Raw genomic sequence first — 27,005 nt, forward strand, 5'->3', positions numbered from 1 at the left:
CTGCCTGCCTGCCTGATCACCCCTAACTGCCCTCCCCTGCTGGCCTGATCTCACCCCCAACTGCCCTCCCCTGCCAGCCTGATTATTCCCCTAACCCCTGCCTGCCTCATTGCCCCTAACTGCCCTCCCCTGCCGGCCTGATCTCGCCCCCAACTACCCTCCTCTGCTAGCCTGATCTCGCCCCAACTGCCCTCCCTTGCCGGCCTGATTGCCCCTAACCCCCTGCCGGCCTGATCTCGCCCCTAACTTCCCTTCCTTGATGGCCTGATGGCCCCTAACTGCCTTTGCCTCAGCCCCCACCACCATGGCTTTGTCCAGAAGGAAGTCGGACATCCAGAAGATGGCCGGTTGACCCGGTCTAATTAGCATATTACCCTTTTATTAGTATAGATAGATTATATAGGATAGGATTCCTTAAATGGTGAGGGGGTAGCCTTTTTCAGCAGGAGGAGATGTTCTTGGCAAACAAAAAGACATAACCCCTATATCTGGACTGATAGCCAGCCATATGCACTACACTGCTAAAGCGGTCATTAAAAAATTGAACCGCTTTCTTACACCTTACACCAAACAGCTGTTGCCCTTAAAACCCCTCCTCAGGCCCCACCTTAGGTTCTGCCTTCGTAGTTCACCCAGATTAGGTTCTGATTGGTTGGTTTCTATGCCAATCAAGGTCAAAAGCTCCGCCTCCTAGCCAGCCATTGGCTCATAGCACTTCACCCAGATTTGGTTCTGATTGGTCAGTTTCTATGCCAGTCAGCATCTCCAGGCCTATCTCTGGGCCTGATCAAAGAGGCGGGGCTGATCAGCAGCCCCCAGGGAGGGCCGGAGAGAAACAGAGGTGTGGCTGCTGGCAAAGCCCGGAGAGAAAGAGAGAGGCAACGGCTGATCAACAGCTGCCATGGAGGCTGTGGATCAGACCTTGCCTCTCTCTCTGCTGGCCTCTCTCCGGGCTTGTCCACAGCCCCCTTGGCAGTCAGTGCTGGGTCACCACGGCAACCCAGCACCAACTTCCAGTGTTCAGTGGAGCCTTGGTCGTTGTGGACGTTACGGACCCTGGCTCTTTATATATATAGATAATATTGTGATAACTATATATAGTGTCAGGTGGTTATTAGGCTTATTGGGGAGATCACTTTGTAAACTATATAAATGTCCACCATACTATACATCTGAAACTATATAATATTGTATGTCAACTATAATTGAAAAAAATTTTTAAATTTAAAAAGCTATAACTACAATCTGTACATAATATAATTTAAATCCTTAAAAAATAATAATTGAAAGCAGGGAATCAAAAGAATAGCTGCATATCTATTTTCACAGCAACATTATTCACAATAGCCAAAAGGAGAAAGCAACCCAAGTGTCCATCCATGAACGAATGGATAAGCAAAATGTGGTCTATCTATACAATGGAATATTATTCAGCCTTAAAAAGGGATGAAATTCTGACTCATGCTACAACATGGATGAATCTTGAAGACATAGTGAGTAAAAAAATAAGCCAGGCACAATATGACAAGTTTTGTATGATTGCTTATATGAGGTACCTAAAGTAATCAAAATCATAGACAAAGTAGAATGGTGGTTGTCAGGGACTGGGGGAAGAGAAAATGGAATGTTATTTAATGGGCATAGAGTTTCAGTGTGCAAAAGAGAAAGAGTTCTGCAGATGGGTGGTGGTGAATATATTCAATGCTACTGAGTTGTACACTTTAAAATGGTTAAGATGGCTTTTTAAAAAAAAGACAAGCAAAACAAGGTAGAAAAGAAGTTCCAGGTAGAGATGATTCAGAGAAAAACAGGTTACCAGGCTAGATTCAAGTTTTAGCCAAGGAACTGACTTACCTCAGCGTAGAGGTTGGAGGGATGGGCCAGACTGCCATTACAGCTGCTGGCAGTCTCCCTGCAACAGCTAAGAGGGACACTCTGATTTTTGGTTTCTTTGAACCAGTCTGTATTTTCCCAGTCTGAGTAGTTGTGAATTCCACAACAGTGCAGCTATTGGAAAAGAGAATAGAGATATTACTCCTCACAAAATACATATACCTTTGTTGAACTTTAGAGTTCTGTGCACTGAAGAACCTTAAGTTACTCTAGAACAGTGATATCCCAATAAAACTTTTTGCATTGATAGAAATGTTCTATGACTGCACGTCCAACATGGCAGCCACTAGCCACATAAGGCTACTGAGCACTTAGAATGCGGCTGGTGTGACTAAGGAACTGAGTTTTTTATTTTAATTTAAGTAGCTGCATATGGCTAGTGCCTCTAGAATGTCAATATGAAGAGCACAATGCTGACAAGAGGTAGTTTATAGCTAAGAAAAATCTCCCTATCTTACATGTGAAATACCTGGTTCTGAGTTAAATACTATTTCCAATGACAGAGTGTTTAAAATATTTTATCTAAAATGTCTGTGATTTGCTTTAAGATAATCTAGCAAAAGATATGTGGGGGTAATAGATGAAACAAGATTAACAAACAAAACACTGACAATTTTGGAGATGGGTTTATGAGCATAAAGAGCTACTATACTATTCTATTTCCATGTATGTTTCAAATTGTCCATACTTTTTTTTTTTTTACTGTTTTTTCAGTTACCTTTTCTGGTCTTGCTGTTAAAAGATAGATAAGAAGATCTCCCACCTCTTCTTAAGTTCATCTGGACTCCCACCTTCCCTGTGGCACATACCTCTCTTCCATCACCACCTCTCTGGCTAATTAGATTTTGGGGGGAAAAGTCAAATACATTTTATCTGACTTTGACTAGGTAATGGTGGAAAACAACTTTTCAAGGGTGAAGATAAAAACACTGAACACATCATAAAGTTAACCATGACTGTGAAAGTACATGACTAATTTACATAGTAATAGCAGAGTAAGTTTCATATTGACCCAACAGTGATTGGCCCTCAAAAACAAATTCACCTCAAGAGAGCTCACCTGTCTCTGTACATAATCAATAGCCCGGCTAGCAGCATCAGGGTTGGTTCCATTATAGGTCTTATATACTTTCTGAATGCTGTGGTCAACCTCATTTTCCACCTGAATCAAAACAAACAATTTGGCCCCTCTAAAATATTAGTAAAAATAATATTAATCAAGGCTCTAACTAAGATGCATACATAGCATATTTGCAAAATTGCCAGATATCTCTGTAAATTTCTTATAAGAAAAAGTTTTCTCCCTTCCTGGTTCTATACATATTCAGGTAAAGATTCAGACATTTTATATCACATAGATTAAGCTTCAAAGAAAAGATTGTGTGCAAAGTGTCAGGCTAACAATCCACTCAAAAGGGAGATAGCAGTTGAGCCTTGAGATAGATGTCCTAAATAATAAATAGACTGCCTCCTCCTCCTTCATTTTTTTTAAATCCTCACCTGAAGGTATTTTTTCCATTTAGAGAGTAGAAGTGAGGAAGAGCAGGAGGGAGGGAGTGTGGGAAGGAGGGGGAGAGAAAGAGAGACAGAGACATCAATGTGAGAGACACGTCAACTGGTTGCCTCCCACATACACCCCAAATCAAACCTGCAACTCCAGTCATGTGCCCTTTACCAGGAATTGAACCTGCGACCTCCCAGTTTGTGGGCTGACTGACACTCTAACCACTGACATCACTGGCCAGGGCGACTGCCTTTTTAAAAAATATATTTTTATTGATTTCAGAGAGGAAGGGAGAGGGCGAGATAGAAACATCAATGATGAGAGAGAATCATTGATTGGCTGCCTCCTGCTCCCCTCCTCTGCTACTGCGGATCGAGCCCACAACCCAGTCATGTGCCTTTGACTGGAATTGAACCTGGAACCCTTCAGTCTGCAGGCCCAACACTTTATCCACTGAGCCAAACCAGCTAGAGCTTCCTTCTTTTTAAATAAGTTTTCAGTGTAGTCTCAGAAGACCTAGGCATTTTCCTTTCCTTAAGGAGGTAAAAATAAAATAATTTAAAAAACACCACATGCCTGGCCAGAGTGGCTCAGTGGTTGAGCATTGAGTTCATCAGTTTGATCCCTGAATTGTAGGCTTGACCCATAGTAGGGGGTGTGCAAGAGGTAGCCGATCAATGATTCTCTCTTATCATTGATGTTTCTATCTCTCTCTGAAATCAATTAAAAATAAAAATAAAAAACAGATGAAAAAAAAACCACCACAAGACACTTTTGGGACAAATTATTAAACTTGGCCAAATATGCAAAAGTAATCAGCAGGTAAATAAATCAGTCTTTAGAAATGACACTTTCCTACTAATTACTAAAGTGTCACTTAACAAATTTTGTACCTGATTCCCCTTACCCTTTTAAGATTATTAAACTTATTTGATAATTTTATCAGTGATGTCAGGATACTATAAAATTGATAACCAGATCATAGGTAGGAGCATAATCCACTGCATTCTTTTTTTTTGTCATGGTTGCTCAATACCTTATGTATCAATGATTTGAATATTAAATTGGAATATCATGCCTTTGATTTAAAACCATACCTTACAATGAGTCTATACCATGGCTCTAAAGTTATGCCCAAATTTAATCAATTTAAAGACATCTGTTTAGCCTTAAATGGTACTATAAGTGGAAAGCAAAAGCAGGCAAAGTAGAAAGGAAAGAGGAAAGAAAAGAAAAGAAAATGACAAGGAAAGAGGGACGAGAAGGGAGTGGCTGCAATAGCCGCCTTGGTGTTAGAGTTGGCAGGACACCTTGTTCCTTAGGATGAGGTAGAAGGTAGGATCACAACTCATAACCATCTTTTTTTCTAAGGCATTTTTAAAAGAGGCAATGGAAAACAAAACAGAAATCAGGAAATTTACATTTCCCCTCTTATATAGAGAATCTATGGACTGAGGAAATTTGAACAAACTTCTTAGTTGACCAATTATTCATATGTAGCTCATTCTGAAGTAATTTAAAGAAAACTGAAAACGTATAAACTAGAACAGTAGTAGAATCAACACTTTGCTATATAAAACAAGACTAGAAATCTTGACATATTAACTTTAGATGTTTAAAGCAGTGGCTAAACTGAAGTATGGCAAAAGAAAATGTTTACTTTGATAAAATGAATTTGGTCTATTTCACCTGAAATACTTAAACCACCTTTTAAAGCATATAAATTATAGTAGACAACATACCTTTGCTCTGTAAACATATCCCAAAACCACTACAACAACTTCTGTGACAAAAACTAAGAGTAGGATGATGACAAACTGCAAGGAAACATAGTCAAAAATTAAATACAAATAAAAATAACACTAAATACTCTCCTGATAAACAATTATCTAAGATAACAGTTACAAGTTTAAGACAAGTGCTAATTCTCTTCCAACAATAGGAGCCAATCTATGCAGTGTCATGCTTAATTCAAAGCAAGTAACACAAATGAAATATTCCCACATAATACGATGACACATATAGTCAATGAAGCACTAACTTACCGTGGCCAATCCACAGCGACTTTCCCGGATTGTGGCACAGCAGCCAATTAGCCCAATAATGAAAAGCAAAGCTCCTACAGCTATAATCACTACAGCAGGGATGAGAGTATACACATCTTCAAAGAAGTGGTCATAGTCATCATAAGTGATGAAGACATAGGCTCCCACATAGCATAAAATGCCAGCTGCCCCCTGTGAAAAACAAGGTCAGAATGCTGGTAAGTCTCTAAGGGCTGCTGGTAAAATGTTCCAGTAGGTTATAATTCAGTGAGATTTCCCATCACTTTTAAATCTATCTGTACACTTTTTTCAGAGGCTGAAAAGTCTCCTATTATTCATTAGCAAGAACATTTCTTTACTTAAGTTTAAAAGTTTTCCAAACTCCAGCTACTTTTCATTCATTGCTGCTTCACTTAGGGACAAGAAACCACAAATCCAGTAATGATGACAAGAATGAATCTCACAAACACCCCAAATGTTTATTTGTAGCTCAATTACAGTACCATACAAATCAAAGAGGTGGTAAGGGAGATACCTTTGCTCATCACAGGTGCCCTCAATAAAAAAGGAAATTAGATACAAGTGGCAGGGCCAGGATGTGACCCCAGCAATCTGACTCCAGAATCTGAATTTATAACCTACTAGAGGCCCAGCGCACAAAATTCATGCACTCGGGGGCGGAGGGTGGGGGGTGTCCCTCAGCCCGGCCTGTGCCATTTCACAGTCTGGGAGCCGTCAGGGGGATGTCCAACTGATGGCTTAGGCCCGTCAGTTGAACATCCTTAGTGCTGCCGCGGAGGCAGGAGAGACTGCCACTACCACCGCTGTGCTTGCCAGCCATGAGCCCAGCTTCTGGCTGAGCAGCGCTCTCCCTGTGGGAGCTCACTGACCACCAGGGGCCAGCTCATTCATTGAGCATCTGCCCCCTGGTGGTCAGTGTACGTCAAAGCAACTGGTCGTTCTGTCATTCAGTCAATTTGCATATTAGCTTTTTATTATATAGGACTAGAGGCCCCGTGCACAAAATAACACTAAATACTCTCCTGATAAACAATTATCTAAGATAACAGTTACAAGTTTAAGACAAGTGCTAATTTGAGGGGGGGGGAGGCTATCCCTCAGCCCGGCCTGCACCCTCTCCAATCTGGGACACCTTGGGGGACATCCCTCTCACAATCCGGGACTGCTGGCTCCCAACTGCTAGCCTGCCTGCCAGCCTGATCACCCGCTAACTGTTCCCCTGCCAGCCTGATCGACACCTAACTGCTTCCCTGCCAGCCCACTCGCCCCCAACTGCTCTCCTCTGCCAGCCTGGTCACTGCTAACTGCCCTCCCCTGCCGGCCTGGTCGTCCCTAACTGCCCTCCCCTGCAGGCCTGGTCGCCCAAAATGCCCTCCCCTGCTGGCCGGATCGACCCTAACTGCCATCCCCTACTGGCCTGATCTCACACCTAACTGCTCTCCCCTGCCTGGTCATCGGGGTCCAGGGTGCAGATAATGGGATTCCTGGCTGGCAGACCGCTGACAGCAAGCTATCCAATGGCCGATTCTGCAAGGAATGGGGCTCCCTCCTCCCTCCTGTCAGAGTCCAGTTTGAAAGCTGGCCACGCCCCCCATCGTGTGAGACCCAGAATTCCACCATGCCGCAGCTGTCCAGGGCCCACAGCACCCTCTCACCGTGGTGCCATGATGTCCCAGGGCCCACAGCCCCTCAGCAGTCAGTGCTGGGTTGCCACGATGCCCGCAGCAGCAGCAGTCAGTGCTGGGTCACCATGGTGCCTACAGGAGCTGGCGAGAGGGAGGGACCGAGATGTCTGCAATTCAGCCCGCTCACCAGTCCCTGCCCACCCGAGCCTGCTGCACACACAGCCTGGCATTCGGTCATCTGTTCGGTTGTTTTGGACATTACAGACCCTGGCTCTTCATATATATAGACTAGAGGCCCGGTGCACAAAAATTTGTGCACTCGGGGAGGGGGGGGCCGTCAGCCCGGCCTGTGCCCTCTCACAGTCTGGGACCCCTTGGGGGATGTCCACCTGCTGGCTTAGGCCCGCTCCCCCGGGGATTGGGCCTAAGCTGGCAGTCAGACATCCCTCTGGCAGCCCGGGAGCCCTCGGGGGATGTCCACTTACCAGCGGGGAGCAGGCCTAAGCTGCAGTCAGACATCCTTAGCGCTGCTGAGGAGGCGGGAAAGGCTCCCACCACCACCGCTGTACTGGCAGCCGTCAGCCTGGCTTGTGGCTGAGCAGAGCTTCCCCTGTGGGAGCGCACTGACCACCAGGGGGCAGCTCTTGCATTGAGCGTCTGCCCCCTGGTGGTCAGTGTGTCTCATAGTGACCAGTCATACCCAGTCATTCTGCTGTTAGGGTCAATTTGCATATTACCCTTTTATTATATAGGATAGAGGCCTGGTGCATGGGTGGGGGCTGGCTGGTTTGCCCTGAAGGGTGCCCCGGATCAGGGTGGGGGTCCCGCTGGGGTGCCTGGCCAGCCTGTGTGAGGGGCTGAGGGCCATTTTCAGGCTGTCCACATCCCCTTTTGGGTGGGGGTCCCTGCTGGAGTGCCTGGCCAGCCTGGGTGAGGGGCTGAGGGCCGTTTTCAGACTGGCCACATCCCTTTAGGGTTGGGGTTCCTGCTGGGGTGCCTGACCAGTCTGGGTGAGGGGCTAATGGCTGTTTGCAGGCTGGCCAAGGCCCCCAGTGGGGACCCTCACCCCATGAGGGTGTGGCCAGCCTGGGTAAGTGGCTGATGGCTGTTTGCAGGCTGGCCACAGCCCCCAGCCACCCAAGCTCCCAGTGGAGGCTGGCTGGAAGCAGGTATCTGGGATTTATTTATCTCCTATAATTGAAACTTTGTTGCCTTGAGCGGAGGCCACAGCCGGCCAGGGCAGGGGGGAAGCTTGGCTTCCTCCATTGCTGGGGCAACCAAGCCTCCTGCTTGCTCCAGCTCCGTGGCTGCCGATTGCCATCTTGGTTGGGTTAATTTGCATATAGTCGCTCTGATTGGCTGGTGGGCATGGCTTGGGTGTAGCGGAGGTGTGGTCAATTTGCATGTTTCTCTTTTATTAGATTAGATATCTGTCTCTTTGGGAAAAGAAAAAATAATAATACCTAGTAACCATGATACCCATTACCAAAAAACTTGCTGTCCTAGTCAAGGTTGTGAAATGGTAAAGCCAGAGGACTCAGTTATAGCAAACTTTGCAAACCCTTAGGGTCTCTTTAGTCTTTAGAAGAGTTCTTCTCAAGCTACTGTGAATAGGAATCATCTGAGGATCTTATTAAACAACTAGAGGCCTGGCGCATGAAATTCGTGCACAAATATGGTCCCTAGGCCTGGCCTGCGATCAGGGCCATCTTCCCCAGCTGCTGGCAGTTGGCCCCGCCCTCCATTGCTACCCACTCACAGTTCCCTGTTCGCTATCAGGAGATCAGAGCCTGCTGGCCAGGGGAAGGGACTGAGAGGTTGGCCAGCAGGCCCCAATTGAGTGATCGTGGCCTGCAGGCTGAGGGCAGCTCCTGCTTTGAGCATCTGGCCCCTGGTGGTCAGTGCACATCATAGCGACTGGTCATTCGCCATCTGGTCAATTTGCATATTACCTTTTTATTATATAGGATTAGACTGATCTAGTAGGTCTGGGGTTGAAGCCTGATATTCTGCATTTCCAGCAAGTTCCCAGGGATGCTGATGTTGCTAATTCTTGGACAACACTTTGACTAACAAGGTTATAGAGCACCTGTAGGGAAAATGTTGCAGTAAGTCAGGGAACAGATATGCCTTATTTCAGCTGCTGCTCTAGCCACCGTTCTCCAGCTGCAGTTTTATATACATCCTCCTCTTGCATTGTTGATTTTGCTATTTTTAAAAATATATATTTTTATTGATTTCAGAGAGGAAGGAAGAGGGAGAGAGAGATAAAAACATCCAGGATGAGAGAGAATCATGGATCAGCTGCCTCGTGCAAGTCCCCCACTGGGAATCGAGCCCACAACCCAGGCATGTGCCCTTGACCGGAATCAAACCTGGGACCTTTCAGTTTGCAGGCCGACGCTCTATCAACTGAGTCAAACCGGCTAGGGTGATTTTGCTATTATTATGTACCAACTCAAGGCTGACAGTCCAATACTTATATGTGAATAACCAAATACAGTGTGAGGCTAAGTATTAAAACATTTGGCTTAATGAGTTATCATTTGTAGAGCACTTTGAGATTTTCACAGGAAAAGAATTATTTCACCATCCTTTAAAATTTAACACCCAAATCATTAATTTTCAAACTACAAAATAGTCTCCACAATGACACTGCAAAATAATTCCTCTCAACCTGAAAACTCAGTTTATTTCTTAGGTCTAGTCCAGTGATGGTGAACCTATGATACGCGTGTCAGAGGTGACACGCGAACTAATTTTTTTGGTTGATTTTTCTTTGTTAAATGGCATTTAAATATATACAATAAATATCAAAAATATAAATCTTTGTTTTACTATGGTTGCAAATATCAAAAAATTTCTATATGTGACATGGCACCAGAGTTAAGTTAGGATTTTTCAAAATGCTGACACGCCGAGCTCAAAAGGTTCGCCATCACTGGTCTAGTCTATGACACTCAGTAAACTTGGGCATCGCCAGTAAATTTTCTTACACTAGGTCATTAGAATCATTATCAGGTCTGGTAGAAAAAGGCTACATTTATGTAAAGTTGAGAAAGTAACATGTTTTTTAAATAACATAGACTTTTTTTTAAGACAACTATAATAATGGAGGCAATTTTTAAAAATATATTATTTTTAGTTTCCAGTCAAGATGAAGGAATAGGTGCAGGCCATGACCACATCAAAATTACAACTAAATTATAGAACAACCAACCTAGAGAACCATTTGAAGACTAGCTAAACAAAAATCCTGTAACTAAGAATAGACATAAGTCATATTAAGACTAGTAGAAGGGGCAGAGAGACAAAATGGGCCAACCCCACACACGTGAGGCGGTTGAGAAACCAGAGGGATATCTCAGCTGCAAAGGTGTCCCCTGAGGAGCCACAAGTGCCGGGAAGAGAAGCCCCCACAACATCTGGCCATAAAAATCAGTGGGGCTTGGCTGTCGTGGCTCAGTGGTTGAGTGTCGACCTATGAACCAAGAGGTCTCAGTTTGATTCCCAGTCAAGGCATATGCAGGCTCGATCCCCAGTGGGGGGTCGTACAGGAGGCAGGTGATCAATGATTCTCATCATTGATGTTTCTATCTCTCTCTCCCTCTCCCTTACTCTCTGAAGTCAATAAAAATATATTTTTTAAAAATCAGTGGGGATTTTGTCCCTCTGGGTGAAGACTGGAAACCCAGCTATCCTCTTAAAGAGCCTGCACACAAACTCTTGCTCGCAGACACTCACCTTGGACTTTGGTACAGGGACAATGACTCAGGGGATGCCAGATGCTTGTAGGGAGAAACTGAGTTGTGTGGCTCAGGGCAAGTGCTGGAGGGATGGCCGCTATTGTCCCTGTGTTGAGCCCTCCTCCCTCATGGCCAATAGGCACCATCTTTCCTGTGTTCAGCACTCTCTCCAATTCAGCCAAATCTGAATCTCCTTTAGCCAGGTGAACACCACTCAATTCATCCTGACAACTCCCCGAAACCCTATCCCACCAAAAAGTTCCATATGCAAGTGACAGTTAGCCTTGGTATACCATCAGACGCTTGCTGACTGGGTCAAGCTCAGCACTGACACCAAATCTAAATCTGCATGAATATGGTGACCACCACTCACTCCACCCTGCTGACTCCCTGAGATTCCACCACATCCAACTCGTGATGCCCAAGGCTCTTTCAGAGGCTGATTGATGAGTAGAGGATCGAATTAGTAATTTGGAAGACAAGGTAGCAGACAACACCAAATCAGAAAAGGAAAAAGTAATAATAAATGAGGGTAGCTTAAAGGACTTCTGGGATGACATCAAGCATAACAATATTCACATCATAGGGCTACCAGAAGCAGAAGAGAGAAAAACAAGAGATTTAGAACATATTTGAAAAAATTATGAATGAAAACTTCCATATGCTTGTGAAAGAAATAAATTTCCAAGTGCAGGAGGTGCAGAGACCCTAAATAAGATGATCTAAACAGGCCCATACAAAGACACATCATAATTAAAGTGATGAAAAAAAATTAAAGACAACAAGAGAATCTTAAAAGCAGCAGGAGAAAGACAGTTACCTACAAGGGAACTCCCATAGACTGTCAGTTCATTTCACAACAGAAACTGCCAGGCCAAAAGTGATTGGCACAAAATATTCAAAATGATGAAAAGGAAGGACCTATAACAAAGACTAATGATAACCAGCAAGGTTATCATTAAAATGGAAGGTGAGATAAAGAGCTTCCCAGACAAGAAAAAGTTAAAGGAGTGGATCACCAACAAACAAGTATTACAATAAATATTAAAGAAACTTTTTTTTAAGGGGGGAGGTAAAGGAACAAATATAAATAATAAAATGGCAATAGATACGTACCTATCCTTAATCACTTTCAATGTAAATGAATTAAATCCTGCAAACAAAAACATAGGGTACCTGAATGGATAAGAAAACAAGACCCATATATATGCTGTCTACAAGAGATCCACTTCAGAAACACACAAACTAAAAGTAGAGGGATAAAAGAATATTTCATACAACAAACTTTAAAACAATCGTTATAATAAGAGAAAAAGAAGAACACTGCATAAAGATAATGTTGGATCAATCCAACAAGAGGATACAAACCTTGGAAGACATATGCCCCCTAGATAAATAAAGCAAATATTTGTGGACATAAATGGAGAGATAGACACTAATACAGAGTAGAGAACTTTAACACCCTACTGACAGCACTGGATAATCTTCAAAACAGAACATAAATAAGAAAATAGCAGATTTAAATGATACATTAAATTGGATATATTTAAGTGATATTTTCAGAGCATTCACACCAAAACAGCACAACATACATTCCTTTCAAATGCACATGGAACATTTTCCAAAACCAACCACATGTTAGGACACAAAACAAGTATCAATAGATTTAAGTACACAAATCATAGCAAGCATCTTCTCTAACAAAAAATGTCTAAAACTAGAAATCAATTACAAGGCAAAAACAAACACATACATAAGGGTAAATAACATGTTAGTAAGCAATGAATGGGTTAATAATGATATAAAATATACTTTGAGACAAATGAAAATAAATACACAATAACACAAAATCTATAGGACACAGTGAAAGCTATCCTAAGAGAGAAGTTCTTAGCAATATATTCCTACCTCAAAAAACCAAGAAACATCTCCAAAAAACAAAAAATCTAACCATAAGCCTAAAGGAACTAAAAAGGACAAACAAGGCTAGACTCGTCAAAAAACAGAGAGAGGACCCAAATACATAAAATAAAAAAAATGAAAGAAGTGAAATAACAACTGGCATCACAGAAATACAAAGGATTGTTAGAAAATATGATATGCCAACAAATTGGACAACTTGGGCAAAATGGGCACATTCCTAGAAACATATCATCTTCCAAAACTCAATCAGGAAGAATAAGAAAGCCTGAATAGACAGATAACAACTGATGAAATTGAAGCAATAATAATAAAAAAAAAATCTCCCAGCAAACAAAAGTCATGGATAGGATGGCTTCACAGGCAAGTTTTAGCAAACATTTAAAGAACTAACACCAATCCTCTTCAAACTATTCCAGAAAATTAAAGAATAAATAAGACTTCCAATCCATTTTGATGAGGTAAGCATGATCATCATAATTCTAAAACCAGATAAAGACAATACAAAGAAAGAAAATTACAGGCCAATACCCCTGATGAACATATATGCTAAAATCCTCAACAAAATATTAGCAAATAGGATCCAGCAATACATTAAAAAGATCATACACAATGACCAAGTTGGATTTATTCCAGGGATACAAGGCTGGTACAACATTTGCAAATCAATAAATGTGTTACATCATATAAACAAAATGAAGGATTAAAATCACATGATTATTTTAATAGATGCAAACTGTAGATTTCTGACCCACAATGCAGAGAATTTGGAGCACTAGTAGAGGCTGGGTGAGCTCCAGAGTGGGAGACAAGCCAATTTGGGATCAGATTGGATCCAGCTTCATTCAACATTACTACCAGTTATTTGATAACGACAGAACCCAACTAGGCGCAATTTACATCGACGCATCATTCCTTACATGGGAAGGACAGCAATTCCAGGGGAAAGCTGCCACTGTGGAGAAGTTGTCTAGCCTTCAGTTCCAGAAAATCCAAACATCACAGTGCAGGACCATCAGCCCACGCCAGATAGCTACTCCTCAGCATGGTTGTGGGCCAGCTTAAGGCCGATGAAAACCCCATCATGGGGTTCCATCAAATGTTCTTATTGAAGAACATCAACGATGTTTGAGTTTGCACCAATGACATGTTCAGGCTGGCCCTGCACAACTTCAGTTGACCTCCTCCCAGTCAGGCACTCATGCTGTTTCCTCCTCCCTCCTCTTCCAGATACTATTCACACTCCTCCAGATGCTCCAAATAGCATACACAAATGCGCAGGACTGAGGTGGGAGTGGGCACAGTGCACTGCTGCTATCTAGGTATTGTGCATGATGTTTGGATGCTAGACTAGTTACATCTGACAGGAGAAGTTTGTGTTGTGCCAATGCATGCCTTGGAAAGACTTAAGTATGCAAAAGGTTGTCTTTTTTAAAAAAAAAAATCTAATGACAAGTTGCTCTAGTAACAAGGAGAAAGCAGCTGCCTCACTGTCCAGATATTGACTTGTTCAGATGCCTCATGATACAATAAAAACACAAAAATTTTCTTAATAAAAAAAGAAAACATAGGCAGTAAAATCTCAGATATCTCATGTAGCAGAATTTTCACTGATACTTCTTATAGGGCAAGAGAAACAACAAAAAAATAAACAAATGGGACTATATCACACTAAAAAGCATATACACAATAAAAGAAAGTATCATCAAAATGAAAAGAGAACCCACTGCAGTCACTGCTGGGCCACACAACCAATCAGCCCGAGGGTCCACCCCTCCCAATGCCTTGCCAATATTACTTCGGATAAGGGATTAATTTCCAAAATATATAAAGAACTCATACAACTCAACAAAAGGAAGACAAACAATTCAAACAGGATATACAGATGGTCAACAGACATATGAAAAATGCTCAAGGTCACTAATCATTTGAGAAATGCAAATTAAAACGACAATGAGGTACCACCTCACACCTGCCACATTGACTACCATCAATAAATCAACAAACAAGAGCTGGCATAGATGTGGAGAAAAGACAACCCTAGTACACTGCTGGTGGGAATGCAGATTGGTGCAGCCACTATGGAAAAGAGTATGAAGTTTCCTCAAAAAATTTAAAATGGAACTGCCTTTTGACCCAATGATTCCACTTCCAGGAATATATCTTAAGAATCCCGAAACACCAATCAGAAAGAATATAGAAGGAGGGGCAAGATGGCTGCAGCCTAATAATATTTTACAGCAAAAATTACTGCACACTCAGCTTGAAAAAATAAGAGAAGTATAGCTGATTGGACATATTTTGCCTAAGGAGCACTGAAGAAACAATATAGAGACTGTTAAGAGATGGAGAGTTGTAGAAAGGTGGAGCCCCCATGGAGCTAGTGCTCAGCTGAGAGGCCCGAGTGATATTGGCTGCAAAGCTCCCTCACCTTGGAAGTATGGACTCCCATCCCCATACAGGGATCCCAAACCCAGAGCAGCAGAGACAGGAAGGAGAGCCTGAATAGCATCGGGCAAAGAGATCCAGGGGAACTCTGTCTGCCTGGGAGGCTGGGTCTTCACCTTCTCAGTGAAGCACAGCTATTGTTGGCAGCCCTAGAGGAAGTCATTCACCCTGGGCTCTGACTATGGGTAAAGGCTGTGCTGCAGTGTTTGGCTCCAAAAAAAAGGGGGTGGGGGGCTGAGGATTGTACCCAGCAGTGACTTTGAGTGACCCTCTGTTTTCCTGAAAGGCTTTCTATAGAGCCCCAGAGAGTGAATAAACTGTGTGGGGTGAGGAAGGGGGAGAAGATTCTCCCACCTGGAGGTGGATTCTCCCACATCCAGTGAGGTCTCTCCTCCCACTTATGGAGCCACAAGAACTGCTCCACCCTGTGGTGTTGATGGCAGGGCATATAGTGGATTTTTGACCCACACTGCAGAGAACTGGGAGCACAAGTAGAGTGGGAAATGTCAGCCCCAGCTTTACTGAGACCAGATGTGGAGAGAGAACTGAGTCCTGCATGGGGCTTACTTTAAAACCCCTTCTGATTGAACTGGGCCCCTGGTGATTCCCCAAGACCCTACCCTAACCAACTTACAGGCCCACCAACCTGCTTCCAGTGGCTTTTCCATACAAAGGGCCTGTCTTAGCTCATGCTGTAGACTTTCAAAATCTCTCAAAGGTTCATATACTCCAAATAAGCACCATCTAGCTTTGGGGTGTCCCATACTTCTTGCTAAGCAGACTCAAGCCCAGCACTAGTGGCAGCAGGCTTCAGTTCACAGATTAGCTTCCCAAAGGAACCTCCAAGCCCAGCCCAAGTGGCAACCTTCTGTAGGTCACTTTGTTGCTCATACCAAGTTGCACAAAGCAGGGTACAGGCAGCAGTTGACCTTGGCCAGGACCACGCCCCTCGTAAGAGGCCCAGAACCAATAAACCTGGTGGCCAGCTTCAGAGAACACCACATACCCAACACCTCCACAAACAACACACCCAAAGGGCAGACTCAGCAGGCACCAGAGTCCTGATACAGCAAAATCTTCTTCCACAGGGTCAGCCCCTGACAGTAGCTACTCCACTGTAGTCACTGCTGAGCCACACAACCAATCAGCCTGAGGGTCCACCTTTCCCAATGACTTGCCAACAGCAATCAGGCTCAACTATGACAGGAGATTACACATAACCTACACACCTGAAGCTCCTGCCTCGGGTGACTAGAAAGATTGTGCCAATGGACCCCACAGGACACCTACTACATCAGGGCACTTTACCAAGACTAGGAATCATAGCACCTCTATCTAATTCATAAAAACAAACACAGGAAGGCAGCCAAAATAAGGAGACAGACACATGTCCAAAATGAAAAATAGAACAAAACTACAGAAAAAAAAATTAAAACAAAATGGAGACAAGTAATCTACCTAATGCAGTTCAAAACACTGGTTATAAGGATGCTCAATTATCTCAGACAGAACTTCAACGAAAAGATGGGCAATCTATAAAGGGAGATAGAAAAATAAAGACAACCAGACAGAAATAACGAATACAATAACAGAAATGAAGAATACATTAGAGGGAATCAACAGTAGATTATATGAAGCAGATGACAGAATCAGCCATTTGGAAGACAAGGTAGTAGAAAACACCTAATCAGGACAGCAAAAAAAAAAAAATAATCAAAATAATGATCATAGTTTAAGAAGCCTCTGAGACAACATCAAGTGTACCAGCATTCACATCATAGGGATACCAGAAAGAGAAGAGAGAGAGAGCAAAAAATTTAAAATCAATTGGAATAATGACAAATACTTCCCTAACCTGGTGAAAGAAATAGACATACAAGCCCGGAAAGCACAGAAGATTAACCAAAAGAAACATACACCAAGACACAGCATAACTGAAACAGCAAAGGTTAAAGACAAAGAGGAAATCTTAAAAGCAGCAAGAGAAAGGCAGTTAACTACAAAGGAGCTCTCATAAGAATTCCAGCTAATTTCTCAACAGAAATATTTCAGACCAGACATGACTGGCACAAAACATTTAAAGTGATGAAAAGCAAAGACTTACAACCAAACTTAGTCTACCACCAAGGCCACTTTCAAGGAGAAATAAAGAGTTTCCCAGACAAAAGAAAGCTAAAAGAGTTCATTGCCACTATACCGGTATTATAAGAAATGTTAGGAGAGGGAAAAAATGGCGGTGGAATAGAAGGGCGTGTCCCAAGACTTGTCCCAGAGCAGATAGAATGAGCAGCTGAAACGAATAACATCCACCCCAAATTGGCGAAGGAGACTCAGCAGGTGAGACAATTTGTAGCTGGAAAGGGCAGAGGACCTCTGGAGAAAGCCCAGGGTACTGCAACCACGCAAGCAGCAGACAAGTGAGCAGCCCGCTCCTGTTTAAGAAGCAGCAGTACCGTGAGCAGCCCGCTCCAGGCCAAAGAGCAGCAGCCTCACATGGCCTGCCCCTGTCCAAGGAGTAGCAGCTGTGTGAGCGGCCCACTCCCCGATCCGAGGAGCAGCAACCACATGAGCAGCCTGCATCCATCCAAGGAGCAGCAGACGCATGAGCAGCCAGCCCACAACTGAGGAGCAGCAGCCCACGAAGACTGCACCCTGTACATGTCTGAGGAGCACCAGCTGTGCAAGCAACCTGCCCCCATACGAAGAAAAGCAGCCACACGAGCAGCCTGCCCCCGTTCAAGGAGCAGCAACTGTGTGAGCAGGCGGCCCCCGTCCAAGGAGCAGCAGCTACACACAGCCCGCACCCATCCAACGAGCAGCAGCCAGGTGAGAGGCCTCCTCCTGTCCGAGGAGCAACAGCAATATGTGCAGCTAACTCCTGTCCAAGGAGCAGCAGCTGCACATACAGCCCATCCCCTGTCTGAGGAGTAGCAGATATGCGAGCAGCCTGCCCCCATCCTAGGAGCAGCAGCTGCAAGAGCAGCCCTCCCACATACGAGAAGCAGCAGCCCTGCGAGCAACCTGCCCCCGTCCAAGGAGCAGCAGCCTCACGAGCAGCCCACCCCATCCAAGAAGCAACGGTCGCACGCAGCCAGCCCACATCCATGGAGCAGCAGCCACGCAAGCAGCACACACCCATCTGAGGAGCAGCAGCCACGTGCATCCCACCCCGATCCGAGGAGCAGCAGCCTCATGATCAGCCCACCCCCATCCAAGGAGCAGCAGGTGTGTGAGTAGTCTCCCCCCACCAGCCAGTGGAGCCACCACTGCTGCGAACAGCACCCACCAGAGGAGCCACTGCCAACTGAGGAGCAGCCGCTGCCGTGGCCATGCAAGGAGCAACGGCAGCCCGAGGAGCCACTGCCACCCAAGGAGTAGCCCCCACACGACTCAACATCTAGATCCATCAGAAAGGTCAAAATGGGTACACAAAGAAACCCCCAAATGAAAGAAAAGGAAGCATCACCAGAAAAGTAGCTAAGTGAAACAGAGGCATGCAATATGTCAAAAAAGGAATTCAGAATAAGGGGCATGCAGTTCATAAACTAGGTGGATGAAAAAATCAAAAACTTATGTAAGAGTCAAGAAGAAATGAAGAGTGATATAGCTGCAATATAAACACCATGGAAACTTTCAACAGTAGACTAGGAGAAGGGGAGAACAGTATTAGGGAACTACAAGACAGGGAAGCAAAACATACCCAAACTGAACTGCAATTGGAGAAAAAATTAAAAGACAGGCGGAGAGCCTAAGGGAGCTATAGGACAACATGAAACAAAGCAACATACGAATAATAGGGGTTCCAGAACAACAGGAAGAGGAACAAGGGTTAGAAAACCTATTTGAAGAAATAAAGTCAGAAAACTTCCCTAAGGTGGGAAAGAAAAAAGTCACACAAGCACAGAGAGGCCCAAACAAGATAAACCCAAAAAGACCCACACCAAGACACATCATAACTAGAATGGCAAATGTTCAAGACAAAGAGAAAATCTTAAAGGCTGCAAGAGAGAGACAGAAAGTTACGTACAAGGGCTCTCCCATTAGATTATCAAATGATTTCTCAACAGAAACACATCAGGCCAGAAAAGAATGGACGGAAATTTACAAAGTGATGCAAAGCAAGGGACTCATTCCAAGAATACTCTAACCAGCAAGGCTATCATTCAAAATTGAAGGGGAAATAAGAAGCTTCAAAGACAAAAAAAGGCTAAGGGAGTTTATCACTACCAAGCCAGTAATGCAAGACATGTTAAAGGGACTGTTGTAAAAAGAAATATAAAGCTAAGAAAGAATACAGGTACAAAAAAGTACCTATAAGTAATAACTTTAAATGTAAATGGAATAAATGCTCCAATCAAAAGACATCGAGTGGCTGAATGGATAAAAAAATATGACCCATATATATGCTGTCTACAAGAGACCCACCTCAAAATAAGGGACTCACACAGACTGAAAGTGAAGGGATGGAAAAATATATTTTAGGCAAATGGAAATGAAAAAAGTTGGGGTAGCAATACTTATATCCAACAACATAGACCTCAAAGTGAAGGCCATAACAAGAGATAAGGAAGGCCACTTCATAATACTAAAGGGATGGCTACAACAAGAGCATATAACCCTGATAACCATATACGCACCCAATGCAGGAACACCGAAATACATAAAAAAAAACAAAAAAAAAAACAATTCCTGGAAGATATTAAGGGAGAGATTGACAACAATACAAACATGAAAGGGGACTTTAATACTGCACTGACATCGCTGGATAAATCCTCTAGACCAGTGGTTCTCAAACTTCTGGCCCTTTAAATACATTTCCTCATGTTGTAACCCAACCATAAAATTATTTTCATTGCTACTTCATAACTGTAATGTTGCTACTGTTCTAAATCGTAATATCAATATCTGATATGCAGGATGGTCTTAGGCGACCCCTGTGAAAGGGTCGTTCGACCGCGAAAAGGGTCGCGATCCACAGGCTGAGAACCGCTGCTCTAGACAAAAGATCAGCAAAGAAACAGCAATCCTAAATGACTCACTACATCAGATGGACTTAATTGACATCTTCAGAACATTTCACCCCAAAACCATAGAATATGCGTTCTTCTCAAGTGCACATGGGACGTTGTCAAAAATAGACCACATATTGGGTCACAAGCAAAGTCTCCCCAAATTCAAGAAGATTGAAATCATATCAAGCATCTTCTAAGACCACAATTGCGTATTGTTAGAAATAAACTACAATAAAAACAATCCAAAAAATTCAAACAATTGGAAGCTGAATAGCATGCTCTTAAACAGTGATTGGGTTACCAAAGATATCAAAGAAGAAATTAAAAACATCCTGGAAACTAATGACAATAAAACAAAACAATCCAAAATCTATGGAACACAATGAAAGCATTCCTGAGAGGGAACTTTATAGCTCTACAGGCCTACCTCAAAAAACAAGAAAAAAATGGTAGTAAATCACCTAACTCTACAACTTCAAAGAATTAGAAAGAGAGCAACAAGAAAAGTCCAGAGTGAGCAGAAGGAAGGATATAATAAAGATCAGAGCAGAAATGAATGCCATAGAGACCAAAAAAACAATACAAACGAAGAGCTGGTTCTTTGCAAGGATAAACAAGACTGATGAACCTCTAGCCAGGCTCACCAAGAAGCAAATTAGAGGACTCAAATAAACAAAATCAGAAATTAAAGAGGTGAAATAACAACAGACCCCACAGAAATATAAAGGATTGTTAAAAAATACTATGAACAACTCTATTCCAACAAACTAGATAACATGGAGGAAATGGACATACTCCTAGAAAAATACAACCTTCCAAAACTCAATCAGGAAGAATTTAAAAATCTCAATAGGCCGATATCTATGGAAGAAATTGAAGCAGTCAAAAAAGTTTCCACAGTCCTAACTGGTTTGGCTCAGTGGATAGAGCGTCGGCCTGTGGAGTGAAGGGTCCCAGGTTCGATTAAGGTCAAGGGCATGTACCTTGGTTGTGGGCACATCCCCACTAGGCGGTGTGCAGGAGGCAGCTGATCAATGTTTCTCTCTCATTGATGTTTCTAACTCTCTATACCTCGACCTTTCTCTCTGTAAAAAATCAATAAAAATGTATATATATTTTTTAAAAAAAGCTTCCACAAACAAAATCCTGGGGCCAGACTGCTTCTCAGGGGAGTTTTACCAAACATTCAAGGAAGAACTAAAACCTATCCTCCTCAGACTACTCCAAAAAATTCAAGAGAAAGAAACACTTCCAAGTGTATGAAGCCAGCATCAACCTAATACCAAAACTAGATAAAGACAACACAATGAAAGAGAATTACAGGCTAATATCCCTCATGAACATAGATGACAAAATCCTCAACAAAATTCTAGCAAATCGGATCCAGCAGTACATCAGAAAGATCAGACACCATGACCAAGTAGGATTTATCCCAGGGATGCAAGGATGGTACAATAATCGCAAATCAATAAACGTGATACATCACATAAACAAATTGAAAGATAAAAATCACATAGTCACATCAATTGATGCAGAAAAAGCATTTGACAAAATCCAACACCCTTTTTTGATAAAAACACTCAGCAAGGTGGGAATAGAAGGATCATACCTCAACATAATAAAAGCCATATATGACAAACCCACAGCCAACATCATACTCAATGGAGAAAAACTAACACCATTTCCCCTAAGAACAGGAACAAGACAGGGATGCCCACTCTCACCACTCCTGCTCGCCATAGTACTGGAAGTACTAACCATTGTGATCAGACAAGAAGAAGAAATGAAAGGCATCCAAATTGGAAAAGAAGAAGTAAAACTGTCCATATTCACAGATGACATGATACTGTACATAGAAAAACCCTAAAGACTCCATCAAAAAATTATTAGACTTAATAAATGAATTTGGCAATGTAGCAGGATACAAAATTAATGCCAAGAAATCTATGGCATTTCTATATACCAATAGTGAACTTATAGAGAGAGACTAAAAGAGCAATCCCATTTACCATCGCACCAAAAATATTAAGATACCTAGGAATAAACTTAACAAAGGAGGTAAAAGACCTATATGTGGAAAACTACAGGACAATGAAAAAAGACATAGAGGAAGACAGAAACAGATGGAAGAACATACCGTGTTCATGGATCGGTAGAATCAACATCATTAAAATGTCCATACTACCCAAAGCAATCTAAAGAGGTAAAAGACCTCTACTCAGAAAACTACAGGACGTTGAAAAAAGAGATAGAGGAAGACATAAACAGATGGAAGAACATACCGTGTTCATGGATCGGTAGAATCAACATCATTAAAATGTCCATACTACCCAAAGCAATCTACAGATTCAATTCACTCATTAAAATACCAACGGCATATTTCACAGACGGAGAATGAACTTTCCAAAAATTCATCTGGAATTAAAAAAAATACCGAATAGCTGCAGCAATCCTGAGAAAGAAGAACAAAGTAGGTGGGATCTCAATACCAGATATCAAGCTGTATTACAAAGCAACTATTCTCAAAACAGCCTAGTAGTGACACAAGAACAGACATATAGACCAATAGAATAGAATAGAGAACCCAAAAATCAACCCAAACCACTATGCTCAATTAATATTTGACAACAGAGGCATGAACGTACAATGGAGTCAAGACAGTCTCATCAATAAATGGTGTTCGGAAAATTGGACAGATACATGCAAAAAAATGAAACTAGACCACTAACTTATACCATACACAAAAATAAACTCAAATGGATAAAGGACATAAACATAAGACAGGAAACCATGAAAATACTAGAGGGATCCACAGGCAGCAAAACTTCAGACATATGCCGAAGCAATTTCTTCACTGATACTGCTCCTAGTGCAATGGAAACTAAAGAGAAAATAAACAAATGGGACTACATCAAAATAAAAAGCTTCTGCACAGCAAAAGAAACCATCAACAAAACAATGAGAAAACCCACTGCGTGGGAAAACATATTTGCCAACGTCATATCTGATAAGGGCCTAATCTCCAAAATTTATAGGGAACTCATACAACTTAACAAAAAGAAGATAAACAATCCAATCAAAAAATGGGCAAAGGACCTAAATAGACACCTTTCAAAAGAGGACATTCAGAAAGCCAAGAGACATATGAAAACATGCTCAAAGTCACTAATCATCCGAGAGATGCAAATCAAAACAACAATGAGGTACCATAGAATATATCCCAAGAAACTGGAAACACCAATTAGAAAGGATATATGCACCCCTAAGTTAATAGCGTCACAATTCACCACAGCTAAGATTTGGAAACAGCCTAAGTGCCCATCAGCAGATGAGTAGATTAAAAAACTGTGGTACATCTACACAATGGAATACTACGCTGGTGTAAAAAAGGAGTTCTTACCATTTGCAACAGCATGGATGGAACTGGAGAGCATTATGTTAAGTGAAATAAGCCAGTCAGAGAAAGATAAATATCACATGATCTCACTCATTTATGGAATACAATGAACAACATAAACTGATGAACAAAAATAGATCCAGAGACAGAGAAGCATCGATCAGACCGTCAAACCTCAGAGGGAAGTTAGGGGAGGGTGTGGTAAGGGGGTGAGATCAACCAAAGGACTTGTGTGCATGCATATAAGCCTAACCAATGGACACAGACAACCGAGGGGTGGGGAGTAGGGGAGTAGGGGGGCAGTGGGGAGATAAGGACCCAAATATAATACCTTAATCAATAAAGAAATTTTTTAAAAAAGTAATGCATGAACACACACAAAAAAAGAAATGTAGAAGGACTTCCTTAAAAGGAAAAAAATAAGATAAAAATATAATAATAAAATAAGAATGACAGCCCTGACTAGTTTGGCTCAGTGGATAGTGCATCGGCCTGTGGACTGAAGGGTCCCAGGTTCGATTCCGGTTAAGGGCATGTACCTTGGTTGCGGGCACATCCCCAGTAGGGGGTGTGCAGGAGGCAGCTGATCGATGCTTCTCTCTCGTGGATGTTTCTAACTCTCTATCCCTCTCCCTTCCTCTCTGTAAAAAATCAATAAAATATATATTTTAAAAAATAAGAATGACAACATATCTATTAACAATTATTTTAAATGTAAATAGATTAAATGCTCCAATCAAAGACATACAATGACTAAATGGAGAGAAAAGAAAGACCCTTACATATGCTGCATAGAAGACACCCACTTTAGATCAAAAGACACATACAGACTGAAAGTAAGGGATGGAGAAAGAGATTTCATGCAAGTGAAAATAATAATTTTTAAAAAGCTAGGGTAGCAATACTCAGGTCAAAGTAGACTTTAAAACAAAGGCTATAGTAAGAGACAAAGAAGGACCCAGCAATTCTATTTCTGGACATTTATTTAAAGAAACCTAAAACAATAATTCGAAAAGACATGCATCCCTATGTTCACTGCAATGTTTTTTACAATAACCAAGATATGGAAACAACATAAGTTCCATCCATAGATGAATGGATATAGAAGAAGTGGTACATACAATGGAATATGACTCAGACATCAAAAAATAATGAAATATTGACATCTGCAACATGGATGGACCCAAAGGGTATGATGCTAAGTGAAATAACAGGGAAAGATAAATACCACATGATTTCACTTATATGTGGTATCTAAAACAACATAGTAGACAAAAACCACAACAGACACAAACTCATGGATATGGAGAACATTTTGATGATTCCCAGATGGTAGGAGGCTTAAGAGGATGGGTGAAAAGGGGGAAGGAATTAAGAGGTACAAATTGGTAGTTACAAAATAGTCACGGTGATATAAAGTACAGCAAAGGGAATATAGCCAAAAAATAATTATAATAACTATGGTTTCAGATGGGTACTAGATTTATCAAGGTGATAACTTTGTAAGTTATATAAGTCTAATCACTACATTGCATACCTGAAACTAATATTGTATGTCAACTGTAACTGAAAAATAAAAAATTATTTTAAAAAAGGAAAAACAATGTTTGTGGTATGTTAGAAGAAAAATACCCATATATCATCACATACAGTCATTTCAAAACACCACCAAAATAATAATGTTTATCTCTGGGTGGTGTAATTATAGTAATGTGGTGGTTTTTTTTACTACTTTTTAATGTCTTCTTTAAAAGGTAAATAATCTGAATTTTTGGAAACGTTAGCTGTGCTGTCAACTTTGGAAAAACTATCCCAGTTGTACTGTGTTGGGTTGGCATTATGCAGGAATTAACAGCCATATCGGTCTAGAAATGTCAACATAATTTTTTCCATTTGTACAGGGGTAACACACTGTGTTAAATATGTAAGGTCTTAATCTACATGGGTTTGATTACAGAAACTAATAGAGCGTTCTCTAAGTTATGAAAAAAAATATATATCACTTGCATAATCAGTAATGTTTAAAATTATGTCTGACATTGAGACCTTGTTATTCTCTCACAATAAATTCATCTGTCTGTCCTTAACCATCAACATAAAATAGGCATCTGCTCAATCCCAAATATCAGGACCCTCCACCAAACTGCTCCATTTATCACTTTTCTTGGGTCTATCTGGCTTTGATACATCTTTAGCTGTTTTCTAATTATCTAACACAATTCTGATTCTTTCAATATACACTATCTTTTCCCCCCAGAAATTTTACCTTTCAAGAAAACAAGTAAAAAAAAAAAAAACCTACTACTGCCATCATTATCAAAATCACTGTCATTATTGCCATTATTGCCATTATTCTTTTTTTTTTCCTAAATGCACAATGGGGAACTGGACTAAGAATATTAGAATACAAACTCCCATTCAGAAAGGGAGGGGTGGTAAATACATAGCAGTCTCTGGTGCATGGCACTGGAGAACTCCTTTTTTTGGCCTGGATTTTGTTCTTTGTGAGAAACACTCTAATCCATTGCATCCTATAGTCCTTTGCTCTTGACCACCTGGGTGGTTATTTTCTGTTCATTAGCCTTTAGGCCACACTATTGCTGAGCACTGGAAATATGCCCTCTCTGGGCCATATAGCTTTGAAACTACTTTGCTATTGTGCAAGTTTTAACACCTCAAATATTATATTAACAGACAAAGGCCTTTCAGGTTAGCTCATGAATTCTTTGGCAGTACAAATACCTCAAAAACTTTGTAGCTACAGTGGATAGAGCGTCAGCCTACAGACTGAAGGGTCCCGGGTTTGATTCCAGTCAAGGGCATGTACCTTGGTTGCAGGCACACCCCCATTAGGGGGAGTGCAGGAGGCAGCTGATTGGTGTTTCTCTCTCATCAATGTTTCTGACTCTCTATCCTTCTCCCTTCCTCTCTGTAAAAAAATCAATAAAATATATAAATTATAACCAGAAAACAAAAAAACAAACAAAAAAAACTTTGTAGCTATTAATTGACTTGTTTCTTAGTTCCGTGTGCCAGTAAATCAAACCCAAAGATCTTTACTAGAATTTGTAGATAAGCTTTCTTTCTTTCTCATTCCCTCAAAGACATTTTTAAAGAGGATACGAAATCATTTATTGATTACACATGATGATGGAAGATACAGGAGGGGAGACTTTAACAATGCTTACTCTGCAGCAGAAAGGAGTGATCTAGGAGAAACCAAGATGGCGGCATAGGTAAACACCGGAGATTGCTGCCTCGCACAACCACTTCAAAAATACAACTAAAAGACGGAACAGACATCATCCAGAACCACAGGAAGGCTGGCTGAGTGGAAATTCTACAACTAGAAGGAAAGAGAAAAGCATACCGAGACTCAGAGGAGGCGCAGTAC

General features: G+C 41.8%; 1 protein-coding gene and 1 pseudogene across 2 annotated transcripts in view; one reads left to right on the top strand and one right to left on the bottom strand.

Annotated features, from left to right (window-relative positions):
- Positions 1-27,005, bottom strand: part of TSPAN3 (tetraspanin 3) — an 89,711-nt gene that overhangs the window by 38,069 nt on the left and 24,637 nt on the right. For both annotated transcript variants that reach the window (XM_005865311.2, XM_005865310.2), the window contains exons 2-5: positions 5,443-5,634; positions 5,140-5,214; positions 2,954-3,055; positions 1,855-2,007 (exon numbers count right to left, since the gene is read on the bottom strand). In XM_005865311.2, the coding sequence (XP_005865373.1) occupies positions 1,855-2,007; positions 2,954-3,055; positions 5,140-5,214; positions 5,443-5,634 (522 nt within the window). The remainder of the gene's footprint in view (positions 1-1,854; positions 2,008-2,953; positions 3,056-5,139; positions 5,215-5,442; positions 5,635-27,005) is intronic.
- On the top strand, positions 13,511-13,934 carry LOC102250011 (annotated as a pseudogene).

The sequence above is a fragment of the Myotis brandtii genome, unplaced genomic scaffold, assembly GCF_000412655.1.
Source record: "Myotis brandtii unplaced genomic scaffold, ASM41265v1 scaffold205, whole genome shotgun sequence".
NCBI classification, from domain to species: Eukaryota; Metazoa; Chordata; class Mammalia; order Chiroptera; family Vespertilionidae; genus Myotis; species Myotis brandtii.